The 15,046-nt window shown below is 47.0% G+C and overlaps 2 protein-coding genes across 2 annotated transcripts; one reads left to right on the top strand and one right to left on the bottom strand.

Moving 5' to 3' along the window:
• Window positions 1–245: 245 nt before the first annotated feature.
• On the top strand, window positions 246–12,216 carry kif15 (kinesin family member 15). Its single transcript, XM_067242683.1, has 35 exons — window positions 246–373; window positions 580–610; window positions 839–1,025; window positions 1,111–1,187; window positions 1,287–1,324; window positions 1,421–1,518; window positions 1,615–1,794; window positions 1,917–2,126; window positions 2,216–2,341; window positions 2,440–2,562; window positions 2,987–3,140; window positions 3,433–3,524; window positions 3,648–3,857; window positions 4,317–4,494; window positions 4,599–4,737; window positions 4,958–5,099; window positions 5,230–5,403; window positions 5,502–5,630; window positions 5,723–5,828; window positions 6,074–6,239; window positions 6,493–6,643; window positions 6,774–6,859; window positions 6,993–7,071; window positions 7,197–7,283; window positions 7,369–7,473; window positions 7,635–7,757; window positions 7,967–8,113; window positions 8,328–8,420; window positions 8,648–8,812; window positions 10,125–10,219; window positions 10,519–10,585; window positions 10,729–10,766; window positions 10,856–10,988; window positions 11,279–11,410; window positions 11,538–12,216. Exons 1-35 carry the CDS (start codon window positions 352–354, stop codon window positions 11,565–11,567), a joined length of 4,113 nt encoding a protein of 1,370 aa, XP_067098784.1. The 5' UTR covers window positions 246–351; the 3' UTR covers window positions 11,568–12,216.
• Window positions 12,217–12,994: 778 nt separating this feature from the next.
• Window positions 12,995–14,495, bottom strand: rd3l (RD3 like). Its single transcript, XM_067243243.1, has 2 exons — window positions 14,185–14,495; window positions 12,995–13,355 (listed from the first exon to the last, which is right to left on the bottom strand). The coding sequence occupies exons 1-2, from the start codon at window positions 14,493–14,495 to the stop codon at window positions 12,995–12,997; spliced, it is 672 nt and encodes a 223-aa protein (XP_067099344.1).
• Window positions 14,496–15,046: the final 551 nt, after the last annotated feature.

Consider the following 15,046-nt stretch of genomic DNA (forward strand, 5'->3'; position numbering starts at 1 on the left):
ACCAATAGCGTTGCATAGCGAATATAAAAAAAACGGATGTTGTTCTTGATGTTATCAAGAGAGGGCGCGCTAGAACCATTTGCCACTCGGTGGTCAACTCCAAGACACTGGGGGCGCTAAAGTTTTCAAACCCAGACTGAAACTATGAACGAGCCTCCTACAGTAGCACGAGAGCCTGTTTATTCTCTAGTAGCACCAGAGAAAGACTGACTATGGCAATGGTAGCACAGAACGTACCCGCCAATTTCGAAGATGTAAACAGGACTTCTCTTGATTTGTAAACTGGATAACTAGTTACCTTGCCATAAGAAGCCGTTAACTACCACCTTCGCCTTACCATAAGGAGCCAATATGAATACAACGAAGAGTAAAGGTAGTGAAGTTTCATCTTGATGGCTAATATAACATGATCCGATCCTGTTACTTGCTAATGCGCTAGTAGTGATATGCTAGCCATAACTTGCTAACCATGGCATCGAGCAGGATAAATTAGCCCTTGACACCGGTTTAACGTAGTTGGCCTGCTATAACTGGAATTATCTACAGTAATCAACTGTAACAATATATTTTTTTCAACAGATGCTGGGGATTCATCGCAACTTGCTGCCAGGTAAAAGTGGTTCCGCTGTTTTGTAGCTCTAGCTACGCACTACTAGCTCAGGTTTAAACCCGATCGGGATGTCTAAATATGATATTTCATACAGATATTATATCTAAAAGTTTAAATACCATTAATTACAGAGAACGTTCTTACGTTAGATACTTTATGGTTTTGTCATTCCACGTTCAATTGATTTGACAGTTTTCGTTACTGACTGATGATAACACTTTCCTGCAGTGGCGACAGTGATTCCATCAAAGTGTTTGTGCGGGTGCGACCTATGACGCAGGGCAGTGGCCTAACAACAGATGGAGATCACGGTCTCTGTCTCACCGTCACCTCACACAACACAATCCGCTTGCACTCCAAGCCAGAACCACGCAACTTCACCTATGATCATGTTGCAGACATGGACACGAGCCAGGTGGGTGATGGACCTGACTTGATACTAACCACGACTAGCAATACTCAAACAGTATTTCTAATGTTGTGCTTTCCCCATACAACAGGAGGCTGTGTTCTCGAGTGTAGCGAAAAACATAGTTGAGTCTTGTATAAATGGATACAATGGGACCATATTTGCCTAGTGAGTATATTTTTTTCTATGGCTTTACAATTTAAGAATGGAATACTGTGGCTAGATAAAGCATTGTGCAAACTATTTAAACTCTTGTTTGTCTAACAGTGGACAAACTGGTTCTGGGAAAACCTTTACCATGCTTGGTAAGAAGACAAAACTACTTCCCTATTTTAGATGATTAAAGTACTTAATTATTCACATCAATTCCACTGAGAACTTGACCTGAGTGTTCTTCCCAGGGCCATCTGATTCTGACAACTTCACTGACAACCTGCGAGGAGTTATACCCCGGAGTTTTGAGTACCTGTTTTTTCTCATCAACAGAGAAGTGGAAAAGGTGAGCTAATATTGACACAAAAAAGCATATAAGATTGTAATAATTTCAGTTTGATCGAAGCCTGGATTTAAAGAGACGTTATTTTATGTTTATTAGTCTGGGAATTCCAAGAGCTTCCTGTGCAAGTGCTCCTTCATTGAGATCTACAACGAACAGATCTATGACCTCCTGGATAGTGCCTCCGCCAGCCTCTTCCTGAGAGAGAACATAAAGAAGGGGGTATTTGTTGAGGGGTCAGTTGAAAAGTTTGTCACGTCTGCAGCAGAGGCATACCAGGTAGATATGCATCAACATCGCCTACATGATTTCAACTGGTTACATCAATGCAAATCCGCACCCGTCATGCAAGAACAAGTGGATATCGAAACATCAGCATTCCTTCGATGGCTCCCTTTCAGGTGCTGTCTACGGGCTGGAGGAACCGCAGGGTGGCCTCCACCTCCATGAACAGAGAGTCTTCACGGTCGCATGCCGTGTTCACCATGACCTTAGAGTCCAAGGAGACCGCCAACGAGGTGTTCAACATCAGAACCTCCCAGCTGAACCTGGTGGACCTGGCAGGCTCTGAGAGGCAGAGAGACACCCACACAGAGGGATCCAGACTCAAGGTAACGCGGAGCTCCCTGTGTTCCTTGTTGTCACGTTGCTCTCGGAAGTTATTTGTGACTCTCAAAACTTCCCCCTGCTTCTTCTCCAGGAAGCCAGTAGTATCAACCGATCGCTTATGTGTCTGGGTCAGGTGATCATGGCCCTGGTGGATGTGTCCAATGGCAAGAGTAGACACATCTGTTACAGGGATTCCAAACTCACTTTCCTTCTTCGGGTTAGTGTCCAATCAGAAAATAGATTTTGCAGACTCTACTGGAGCACTTTTGTTTTCTGTATTCCATACGTGCATTTATAATGTGTTTACTTATCTAGGACTCACTCGGAGGAAATGCTAAGACATATATTATAGCCAATGTGCACCCTGGCTCCAAGTGCTTTGGAGAGACACTGTCCACCTTACACTTTGCCCAGAGGGCCAAACTGATCAAGAACAAGGTATGTGCTAAAAAACGGATTTTGTCTAAATGTTTGTCATCACCCAGTGTACATACGACATGGATATACAACATGACTGATCCTTTACCTTCTGATGAACTCTCCTCATGCGGTATTTCTACATCGCTTTTGATAGAAGAATCTGCTAAATGACTAAAACGTCAGTCTTACATTTACATTTAGTCATTTAGCAGACGCTCTTATCTAGAGCGACTTACAGTAAGTACAGGGACATTCTCCCAGAGGCAAGTACGGTGAAGTGCCTTGCCCAAGGACACAACGTCATTTTGCATGGCCGGGAATCGAACCAACAACCTTCTGATTAATAGCCCGACTCTCTAACCGCTCAGCCATCTGACCCCAGTCTTGCTACTGTCCCTGTGAACGTTTTTGAACGGAGTGGTGTGATTTGCGATTGTTCCAGGCCATGATTAACGAGGACACGCAGGGGAACGTGAGGCAGCTCCAGGCTGAGGTGAAGAAGCTGAAGGAGCTGCTGGCCCTGGCTGGGTCTGGGCTCCCACACACGGGGGAGGACGGGAGAGATGGGGCCCCTGGAGGACCCCTGCCACACTCAGGTACGAGTCCACGTGAAGGCCTGTGACTGGGCCCCGTCTGGCTGAAGACGCCTGGTGTCCATGGGCTAAATGCTACATTTACATTTAGTCATTTAGCAGACGCTCTTATCCAGAGCGACTTACAGTAAGTACAGGGACATTCCCCCGAGGCAAGTAGGGTGAAGTGCCTTGTCCAAGGACACAATGTCAGTTGGCATGACCGGGAATCGAACTGGCAACCTTCAGATTACTAGCCCGACTCCCTCACCGCTCAGCCATCTGACTCCCATTATGCTTCATGTGTTCTCTCTAGATCACTCCATAGAAGGCCCACCTGAGGTCTCCTACAAAACACAGTTTTTAGACGCTGTGCGTTTGTGGAAGAGGCGTAATGATGACAAGAGGGTAGGACTTTGGATTTTGCAATGCGACCGTACCGGAACAAAAACCAGCTAGAAAAGAGTCACTTCATGAGAAAGTGTAAATCGATGGTGGTGATTTTGGTGATTTTTTTCCCCCCGCATGCAGATGCTGCTCCAGAAAGTAGCTCAGTTGGAGGAGGCTTGGACCCAGAAGGAGAAGTTCATCCACTCCAACCGTATGATCCTCAAATTCAGGGAGGACCACATCTCCAGACTTGAGAAGAACTTCAAAGGGGGCCTGGGCCTCCTGTCTGACCAGCAGAGTCAAGCTCTTGTCCACCAACTCAAGGAGGAGATCAAGATCCTGAGACATCAGGTACAGTTGAATATGTTATGATGGGGGAGGCCTAGTAGCTCACCGGATAAGCACGCCTAACACGTAGGCCGAGGCCTGGGTTTGAACCTGGCCTTGATCCTTTGCTGCATGTCTCCCCCCTCCCTTTCTCTCTCCCTACCTTTCCTGTCACACTTCACTTAAAAATATTGATATATTTACATTTAGTCATTTAGCAGACGCTCTTATCCAGAGCGACTTACAGTAAGTACAGGGACATTCCCCCGAGGCAAGTAGGGTGAAGTGCCTTGCCCAAGGACACAACGTCAGTTGGCATGACCGGGAATCGAACTCGCAACCTTCGGATTACTAGCCCGACTCCCTCACCGCTCAGCCAACTGACTCCCTATATATACAAAAAAAACAAAAATACTGTTTTATGACAATACTTTGATGATTTATATACGGTGATAGATTTTACTAATCCCTCTCCTCTTTCAGATTGAGCATCACCCACGCATGACCAAATACATGGCAGAGAACTACAGCCTTCGTGAGGAGAACCGCCAGCTCCTCTCCTCAGAGTCAGTCAGGAGGGCCGAGGAAGTGGACAGCCAAGCCGCTGCTGAGCTGGAGGAGGCCTTCCAGAAAGTTCTGGAGGCGGAAGGGTCTTCTGGGGGTAAGCGTGGGCAGGTGACGCCACTTCTGAAATAGTCTGACCTTGTTATTGACCACAACCGGGATTGCCAGCAACACAATAAAGAGGAATGCATTCCTCCACAGCACAACCAGCCGGCTGTACGGCGACGGCTGAGAACCTCTCTGCCGTCTCTGTGGAGAGGCTGAAGGCCCAGCTGCTGCAGAAGCAAACAGAGCTTACTGCTACTGTTCAGGCCTTTGAGGAGCACAAGGAGGTCGCCAAGTAAGTGGGACTGAGTGGCTGACGAGGCTAGTCTATGCTAGGCTAGTCTATGCTAGGCTAGTCTATGCTAGGCTAGTCTATGCTAGGCTAGTCTATGCTAGGCTAGTCTATGCTAGGCTATGCTAGGCTAGTCTATGCTAGTCTACACTATGCTAGGCTAGGTTGTAGATCTACATTGTTGTGGTCTCTGGAGTTATAATCATTGCATCTGGTGTTCCAGGAAGCAGAGGTTGGAGTTGGAATTGGAGAAGAGGTACCTGGACAAGTCTAACAAGCATCTGGAGAACATTCTGGAGGCCACTAAAGCTCATAAGAAATTGGAGGTTTTTCAGCTGAACAAAATCCATGCGGAAACCATAAAGGTGCTAAAAAAAAAATCATAAAAAATACATATCTATTACTTTTTTTTCAGTGAAGTTACGCCATTACATATCCAAGTTTCTGAACCTGCATACTATTCCAAGCTTACCGCACCACCGTTTTGTTACACAGATCCTCACCACCCCTACGAAGTCGTACAACCTGCGGACCCGGCTGGTGCAGCTGTCCAGCCCCGACCACCTGACCGGGGGGGTGGAGGACATGGACGGCATCCTCAGCGAGCAGCTTCCCCCCCAGATGGAAGACGTCTGCGAGGCTCTGACAGAGGAGCTGCAGCAGGTCCAGGTACGAGGCGTTCCCCGAGGAACCTCAGCGTTCTACCACTCACCTGGACGAACATCGAGCGGTTCCGTTGGTGACTTCCCCCTCCGTGTCTTCCCCAGGAGCAAGCCAGTCGTGTTCAGTCCCAGCTGGACGAGGAAGAGCTGAAGAACCGGAAGCTTCTGCAGCAGATCACCAAGCTGCAGGAGCAGGTGGCCCTGATGTCGGAGGACTCCGCCCGCCAGCAGGAGGTGAGGCGTCCGCTCTGGTTTGGGACGAGGAGCGCGGGGGCGGGAGAGGCCGTTCTGACGTGGGGCGCTGTGGGTGTGTTTGTGCTCTCCAGCTGCTGTCGTGTGACCGGGCCTCCTGGGGGACTGAGAGGGGCAGCCTGCAGGAGAACGTCAGTCGCCTGGAGAAGAGCCTGCAGGAGGAGAGGCAGGCTGGGGAGGGTAGGTCAACCTGGGCTGCCCTTCACATACTCTGGACAGTGCAGGAATGCATATACTATAAAACTGAATCTGGCAATGCTATTGATACACACACACACACACACACATAGTTATGTGTAAAAAAAACAAACAACAAAAACATTCTCAACATTGTGCTTTTACACTGCCGCTCAAAAACAGAAGACCCCCAAAAATATAGATTTTGTGTGTTGAATAAAGTAAAAAGCGTTGACGTGTTTGCTCAGTGTTGAGCAGTGAGGTGCAGGACCTGCGCCTGGTGCTGCAGTCGTCTGACAGGGAGCTGGCAGCTGCCAAGAAGGAGCTGAGAGCCGGCCGCAGCGAGCAGGAGAGGGAGGCTGTTCAGCTGTCCAGCAGTCTGATCAGCACACAGCTACAGCTCGATAAATTCACGTATGTCTGCTCTGAATATCCACTACTGCATGGAAGGGAGTGTGTGAGAGCTTGTGTGTGTGTGTGAGAGCGTGTGTGTGTGTGAGAGCGTGTGTGTGTGTGTGTGTGAGAGAGCGTGTGCATATGTGCTTTTGTCTTTGAGCTACAGACAACATTGACAACCCGCGGGTATGTCTGTCCCTCATCAGTATCTCGCCAGCTTTGTCCCCGTTGTGGTCCTGTCGCTCTGTCCTAACCCGTCCCTCCACCCCAGGCTGGAGAGAGAACAGCTCCTGGAGCAGCAGAGGTCTCTGCAGGACGCCCTGGACCAGGTGCAGGCGGAGGCCAAGTTTGATGTAGACCAGCTCTGGCAGCATCTGGAGGAGAAGCAGCAGGAGCTAGCCACGCAGCAGGCCCAGATCACAGTCAGTCGGCCCTCCTTCTTTACCCCACACCAGCCCCTGCCACCGGAGGGACGGGTGTGGGGTGTCTCTTGTGGTTTGGTTGTCGTGAGACCGGGGCTTTTGCCGTGTTCTGATGTGCTGTGTGTCGTAGGGGCTGGCGGACGCCCTGCAGGCTGAGAAGGAACTCACCGGATCTCTAACCTTCAAGCTGAAGGAGGACAAGGAATGCACTTCCAAGTCAGTTTTCAAAAGCAGTTAGGAATTCTTCAAGTACCATCTTAATGAATGAGTTGATGTATTTGTTTTTTTATGAAAAGCGGAGAAATACTTTTTAAATGTTAATGGTTATGGGTGATGTTTTCTTCCCCAGAGAGCTTGTGCTGGTATTGGAGCAGAATTCAGTCCTAAGGAAGCAAGTCTTTGAGCTGATGGCACAGAACCAGCAACAGGTATGATATGTGATTGTAAATGTTCTGTCCTTTATGGTTCTTTAACATAAATGCAGTAGTCCACCCAGATGCTATTTCAGTTTACATTTTCTGTATCCGTTCAAACCTTTCTCCATGTTTTAAAGGCTGTAAACATTGCAAGTCTTGAGCAAAATCTCACCACAGCCAACGGAACAATCACAAGCTTGGAGCAAAAAGTCGATCAAGACAAAGTAAGTCCCCCTACGACACTCTGCCTGTCATTTCTGTCTGGATTCACTGGACATCATCTCCTCTCCTCTCCTCTTGGTTTGACAGGGATTTGTACTGGACCTGATCAACCAGACCAGAGACCTCCGCAGCGAATTGGGCCAGAAGGAGGAGAACTTGGCCCTCCTCTCTGGGGACATCAAGGACATCACGGTGCTGACTCATCCCAATTCTCACCATCACTAACCTTGCTGCTCTCTGATTGGTTGACTATGCTTGTTACTTCTTATTCGGGCTGTGCTAAGTGGTTGTGTAACATGGTCCTGTTGCAGGATGTTTCATAACGGGATGTCATTGTCACGCTGTGTGTTCAGGTCAAGTATAGTGCCGCCTGCTGCGAGAGGGAGGAGATCAGAGAGCACAGCTCCAGGATGCAGGCGGAGCTGCTGGACGTGAGGGAGGCTGCGGAGAGGAGGGTGGCGTCCAATCAGATCGAGGTAAGGGTCATCCTCAAACGCACACTTCTGGGTAAACAACGGGGCTGTGCCGACTCCTGATTCAAGCGTTTGAAGCTTTTTGATGCGTTCCACCTACACTGCCATACATTTAACCCTTGTTCTCACATCCGTGTTTAACACACCAAGACAAACGTTTCTTGTGCTCCGTTGTGGACGGTCCCTGATGATGATGTTTTTGTGGAGCCCAGCTGGAGGTGCTGCAGGAGGAGGTGGCCTACGCCACGGAGGAGGTGGAGAGACTCACTAAAGTGTTGGATGAGCAGGCCGGCCTCCTCCAGGCCTCTCAGGACCAGGCAGCCCAGAACGAGGCCACCATCAAGGCCCTGCAGGACAAGGTGCCATGCAAAGAAAGAAACTATTCATTAGTGTTTTTTAAACGCTGACTCATGCAGCCCAAATCTCCAGTAGGGGCTCTTAACACTGCCTGCAACAGCCTTGCTTAGCTACAAGGCTAAGCAAGGATTACACACCGTTTAATAACACAAAGCCAGAACCTTCTCAGTAATCTATTCTCACTGATGAGTTTTCCTTGTGTGCTTTGTCTTCCAGTTGAAACAGCAGGCAGACTTGGTCGAACGAACCATCAGAAGTGACGACAACGACAACCCTCTGTCTTCAGTCACTCCTAAACGGCTCCCTCAGGTGACTGAGACCTGCATGGCTTCTTCACACCTGAGTGTAAAGTGTGAATGTGTTCATTCAGCAGACACATTTCACAAAGCTACATCCAGGAAGTAGCTTTGTGAATCCCCCCCACCCAGGACTGGGGGGGGATTCGAACCTTTGTCCTTGTGAAGGATAGTATACCCATGAACGTATCGCCAGGGAGACGTTATTCAGAAGAGTGATGCGTTCTGCTTGTGTCTCAGACGCCGGCTACGCCCCACAGCTTCAGCACAGACCTGTCACAGCTGCTGGAGAGCCAGGAGAGGGAGCTGGAGAGCCGACGCTCCTCCATGATGACCATGGAGGTGTTGCTGTCCGAACTCAACGCTGAGAGGACCGCCAAGAACGAGGAGATCCTGAGGCTCAAGGTGTGTGTGTGTGTGTGTCAGGGTTTTTTTTTTTTTTAACAACCTGAGATAAGTGTTTCCCCTAGGTTTACAGCTTGGGGGGGGGGGGTGTAAATAAGATATATATATATATATATATATATATATATATAACATAAGGCCATTTAGTTTGTTTAATAAAAGAGCAAGCTATAGACCTGTTTTTATAATAAAGATAACCTTAAAAGTGGGCGCCCCCCTAATATAATTGTAGGGGAAACACTGGATAATTTTGAGATGTCTGTTCTTTTCTAGCAAAAGTTACTGAGGGGGTACACGTTATATCAGGTGAAAAACCGGCCTGATATAATGTGTTTCCCCTCTGTAACTTTAGCTAGAAAAGAACAGACATCTCCATATTATCTCAGGTTGTTCATTGTGACCAAAAAAAACGGCCTGATATAATGTGTATCCCCACTCTAACTCATGGTATGGTAACTATGGTAGACAGGTGAACAAAGCGGTTAATTGAAAAGCCATATTAAATTAAATTAAAACAGAAATCACGTTAGAGGGCAGGGAGGGACGGGGTAGCAAAGACGGGGCATCCTGGTCAGACCACACCCACAGAGAATGGGCAGATGGAGGTAGCCTAGATTAAATGAAAAAATATTGTTCATAAACCTGCATGTGATGTAGAGTCACATAGCTGGGCCTATCAGTGTAGCTAAGGTGCATGGCAATATGGAACTTTGGAAAACACTGTTGATTAATCCACAATACTAAACGACACATTAAACAATTCACACGTCGCCTTAATTTAAAAGACAAATAAACGTATTTATGTAGATAAATGAGTCCCCCTTGTTACTATGGAAAACCCTGTCGAGTCTTCCACGTCGCTATTTGTTCCATTTAAGGTGTGAATTCGAAGTGCAGCAGTTAAACTCTGCTTATCTGAGTGTACGCACGCCCCCGCGGCCAGGGGATACACAAAATAGTGTCTTGGCACGACACCAGCATGATGCCACCCAGTATGTGACTTTAGATAGCGTGCCGGCGTTCTTGAAACAGGCGCAACAACGTTGGTGTCTCGTGTGGGTAGTCCCGCCTTAACACCTCTCCCATTTACACAGACGTCAATTCCACTCTGACTACCTCCACTGCCGTCTTATTTCCGGTATAACAATGAACCCCCATTTCATGTTGTTCCCTTTTATACAGACTTGCGAAGCGCAATGAGCCACAACATTCCTGCCTCGAACAGGCTGTGTAAGAAGGGATTAAGTCTGCATGATACAGTTTGATGTAAAACTTTATGACATCTCAGTTGTGTGTTTTAATCCCCCCCCAGGCCCAGCTGAACAAAGACATGGAGGGAAATAAGGCACATGGACTTTTAGACCAGTTGTGCACCAAACAGAATCAGACGAACAGAAACACAAATGGGTAAAAGTTCATTCATTATCACATGAATTAATGCAAACCAGGGGCCTATACTGAGAAGCAGGATTTGGGGTTAGCGAGGTAACTTCAGGGGTAACTCTTGAGATTTCAGTTTCACAACGGTGGCTCACTTCTTAGATTTCCCTGGAACGTTTTTGGCTTGACGAGTGCTCTGTCTTGCACCTGAAGTCCTGTCATTTTAATTAAGAGAAATAATTTTGTACATTAGAATTGAATGAAACTCTGTTTAATCCAGGGGAAAGTTGTGAATGAATCTTAACCAGGTATCTTTTGATCCCTAGTGCGGTTTTGAACGAAGCCATTCAGCAGTCCATGCTTAAAGAACTGCAGGACGAACGGGTAGAAAAGGTTGGTCCGTCTACTAACAAAAATACAAATGTCTCAGAATATTCCCATATTATTATATATTATATCATAATTATTATAATAAGTTGAAAACAAAAACGTATTTGCGTCTTTATGGAGATGGTTCTGCTTTCGTTTCCGTGCAGAGTACAATACTGCAGCGGTTCACTGAGACACAGGAGAGGTAAGCCTGAACCCCAGTTCCATACCTTAACCCTTCCTGTCATGCTACTTATGTCGTGGATGAACTAACTGCGGGTGATGCCGTTTTAGACTACAGCTCCAGGAGTCCATGTTGGCCCAGTCCCAGACCTGCGTCCAGGAACTGACCAATGAGCTGAGGAACCGCTGCCTAGAGGTCAGGGAGCTATCCCTGAGGGGTCAGGACCAGGAGAGACTACTCCAGGTGAGAACGGGGTCAGGCTCTCAGGGGTTTGATTGATTGATGGGAGTCAGGTGGCTGAGCGGTGAGGGAGTCGGGCTAGTAATCCGAAGGTTGCCAGTTCGATTCCCGGTCATGCCAACTGACGTTGTGTCCTTGGGCAAGGCACTTCACCCTACTTGCCTCGGGGGGAATGTCCCTGTACTTATTGTAAGTCGCTCTGGATAAGAGCGTCTGCTAAATGTAAATGTAAATTACGAAGCGAGGCTCAGATGAACGCGGCTCACTGACACGTGCCATCGCTGACCCAACAGGAAGTGGAGGTTCTTCGGAAACAGGTGGATCACCTGTCGGAGGAGAACGGCAAGCTGGTGGGCCATAAGAACCACAAGCAGAGGATCGAATACTTGGTGAAGCTGAAAAAGGAGAACACCAAACTACAGGAGGTAACGTTGTCTGTTTGTCTCTGATCTATGCATCACTTTTGGAGATTTCTACCTCTCGGGAGGTAGACATTTTGAAACAATCAATAGACTCATTGTAACTTACTTTTTAAATGTATTTTCTTTTAAGGAAAATGAAAAACTCAAGACAGAGAAATGAGCCTTATTCGGGACCATGCTTGAAGTCCCATCCCCCGCAAAGGATGCTCATTGGTCGTTCAAGCTTTCATGACTGAACCAACATGTACGAGGATTGCTTTGGTCAATACCTTTACATGGAGTCAAATGGGACATTTTAAGCATCTGCTTTCAAAAAGAAAAAGAAAAGGTATGATTTTATTTTGTGTATGGTGTCTCTATGAGGCTGGCCCACTGTCATGTAGAATTGCTTGACAGTCTACCTCAGCAGAATGCTGTGATAAGTGGTCATCCACTGTAGAAACTGTAATTAACCTGGGCTTTTGTCATGTGTTTTGCATCATACACCTTTGGTATACATACTTTGTGTTCTTTTTAAATGTTTCAACTGTCTTTATTGAGAAATTATCGGACCAAATGACACTTTCACCACAAATGTAACTTTTTATAATGAATGAAAAGCAAAAAGGGTTGCACTCTTTCTTGTAATCTTGTTGCATAATCTTTTTTTTTGTTATTTCATGTCTGATTCTCTTATGTCTGTGTGATTATCTAATAACATCCTTTGTGTTTAGAAAAAATCTTTCAAGTCTATAACTCTTCTCATTTCCTATACATTGCCCATGTACATAAAACATACTCTATTGAACTGTTCTAGCCTATGCTGTCTGTCTGTCTAACAATTTTATGACAATTAAAAACGTAATATTTTAGTTGCTTATGTATTTTATCAGAGCACAAGATAGTTTGACCATGCCCACATTGGAACCTCGGGGAAACTTCCAGCAGGTATATCACGTGCACACGTTATTAGCTGAACTACAATTGGCTCTCTTATTTAGGATCCTACACGAGCCTTGGATTATCGGGAAGACTTGGAAGATGGAACCAGTAGTACAAAAGCACCCATTAAATATGAAAGCAATAACGGCAGAACAAATAACAGAATGGTTCACTTTAGGGACCCAATTTGCAAACATTAGAATAACAGATGAGTCATCAAAACAGAGCAGGTAAGAAGAATGGTGTTTGTGTGTTTGCTAGCTACCTCGCGCCATCACGCATTTTTCCCAGAAAGATGGCTAGCTACTGCTAGTTAACGGATTAACTGAAACTATTTCAATTGCACGTTAATTTGATTGAAATATCGATCTCATATTACAAGGAAAATATGTAGTACAATCTGTTGCTATCGTTCCTATAGTTTCAGTTCTCTACTGTCCTTATGTTAAGATTCACATAATTATTGCAGTATCCGGGTAACTGTCTGAATGTATGACAATGGGAAGGATTCATGAATTTCACAATGATGCCGTATTCCTTTTTAGAAGACATTCCATGTCCCTTATGATAGTGGTCAGAGGTGGCTTGTGCAAAACGCTGTAATGCAATCACATAATTATTCAAACAATGGATTGTTTCATATAGGGCCTAGGCCTAGAAACGCTCTTACAGTGTTGTACTGTATGCCTCGGACGATTTAACAGGAACCGGGTAGTAGTAAGGAAAGTTCCAGCCCCTTTGGGGGGCAAATGGAGCTGAGCGCCTCATGGCCCGGTCCACGTAACCAGATATGGTTGGGATCTCTTCTCGCGGTGGCTCACCACAGTTTGGCACAGTAGGGGTGACGAACCCCTGCTTCATCTGGTAGCGGTTGGTCCAGGATTCCATCGGTTGACGGACCGCTGCCTGTGGAAACTGCTCGTCGCCATCTCCCTCCTCTCTGTTTAGGAAGTCATTTAGCACCTGCTTGAAGACGTAGACCAGTTCCCAGGGCAGAACATTGTTGGTCGCTAGTACCTCACGAAACCTGAGCAAGGTATGAAATGAGTAAAGTGACAGTTAACTCTTCGAAAGGTCCACGTTCACATTTTACAGTGTTAGTGAAATAAAAGTTATCAGTTGACAAACAAGCTTGACATCTTTGTCATGTTGTTCCAATTATGCTCTTTACCCTTTTTCAGAGTTGACTCTGTACATGGCAAAGAAAATATAATTAAAAGCAAATGAGTCATGCTGAGTGTATCCATATAATCAAGTTAACTTGTTGGGTTTACTGTTGTTTGAAATGTGATTATGCAAACATCCTATCCCCAGAGGATTGCATGACAAGTTCTTGGGAAGATGTAGTGTCACTTTTCCTGGTGGTGTAAATGAACTGTGAAGATTTCTGTGACAGTCATGATGATCAACCATGTGGAAGGGGTTACAAAGCCATCATCTAGCCTGTTTCCATCATACCACATTCACCAGACTGCTTCCCTTTTCAGCTTTCCAAGTCTGCAAGAATGAAAATAAGCCCCCTTACAAATGGCACAAACCCTACACCTACTTTACAGTATGTGTTGAGGAGGGTTTGGATGGTGTTGATGCAGTTAACCCTCCCCCCCCTGGTAGTTTCTGCCTGTGCTCATCCCCATAGGGTATCCTTCACCTTGGCATGTTCACATTGCATCGCCTACTTCTCTGACGGTAACACAACATGGCTTCCAGGACAGCTTATATTCTCCCTCATCGTGTTGTCGGCTTCGCCTAGCATCAGCCTCGCCTGGTGTTCTGTGTTAGTAGCCTGCAATCACCAGAACAGAGCCACGGCTACTGTAGTCAGTGGCGACAGGGTTAGCTCATCGACCACTCACCTGGAGAGAACGGTGGCCGTGTGGACTGGCTGGATCTGGGCGCACAAGCGTTCCAATTGGAGGTGTTCCGACGGGGGGATTAGGGTCCGTAACCTGGGGTAGTTCTGGAGCCAGCGGAGCCCCAGAGCGCTGTGGGCCAGCCTCTGCTCCTGCTCCAGTTCCCGGGCCAGGCGCTCCTTCTCCTCCAGGTGCCACAGCAGCTCCCTGATCAGCATGCGGCTGGCCGCGGGCCCCGGGGCGAGAGACATGCTCTCCGCGTGGGCTCGCTCTCCCTCCGCACGCGACCATTTCATCCAGCCGAACAGGGGCATGACCTAGATTAGACCTGTGGAAACCAGATGAGGCACAGCTTGAACAATAGACGATTGAAAAATGAAAAAAGGTGGAAAAATGTTTTAGTAAAGTTTGATTAATCACTTATGTAGTGTTGTGCGTGTAAAATCCTTGAGTAGAAAACCGCATCATCCTTCTTGTTGCTCAGCCGACCTCGGTTCCCTGTCCTTCATAGGAGCTCTGAAAGCTTTTGGTGGCTTTACATTTACATTTACATTTAGTCATTTAGCAGACGCTCTTATCCAGAGCGACTTACAGTAAGTACAGGGACATTCCCCCGAGGCAAGTAGGGTGAAGTGCCTTGCCCAAGGACACAACGTCAGTTGGCGTGACCGGGAATCGAACTGGCAACCTTCGGATTACTAGCCCGACTCCCTCACCGCTCAGCCAACAGACTCCCACTGATGTGAGAATGCCCCCAGGTGTGAGTGTGGGGTAATCTCCTCAGTCTGATGGGTCTGTGCCCCTCACACCTGAGCTGCAGACAAATGACCCAGCTGTAGGGGTCAGAGGTCAGAACTAGAGGCTG

This window comes from Osmerus mordax, chromosome 9, assembly GCF_038355195.1.
Source record: "Osmerus mordax isolate fOsmMor3 chromosome 9, fOsmMor3.pri, whole genome shotgun sequence".
NCBI classification, from domain to species: Eukaryota; Metazoa; Chordata; class Actinopteri; order Osmeriformes; family Osmeridae; genus Osmerus; species Osmerus mordax.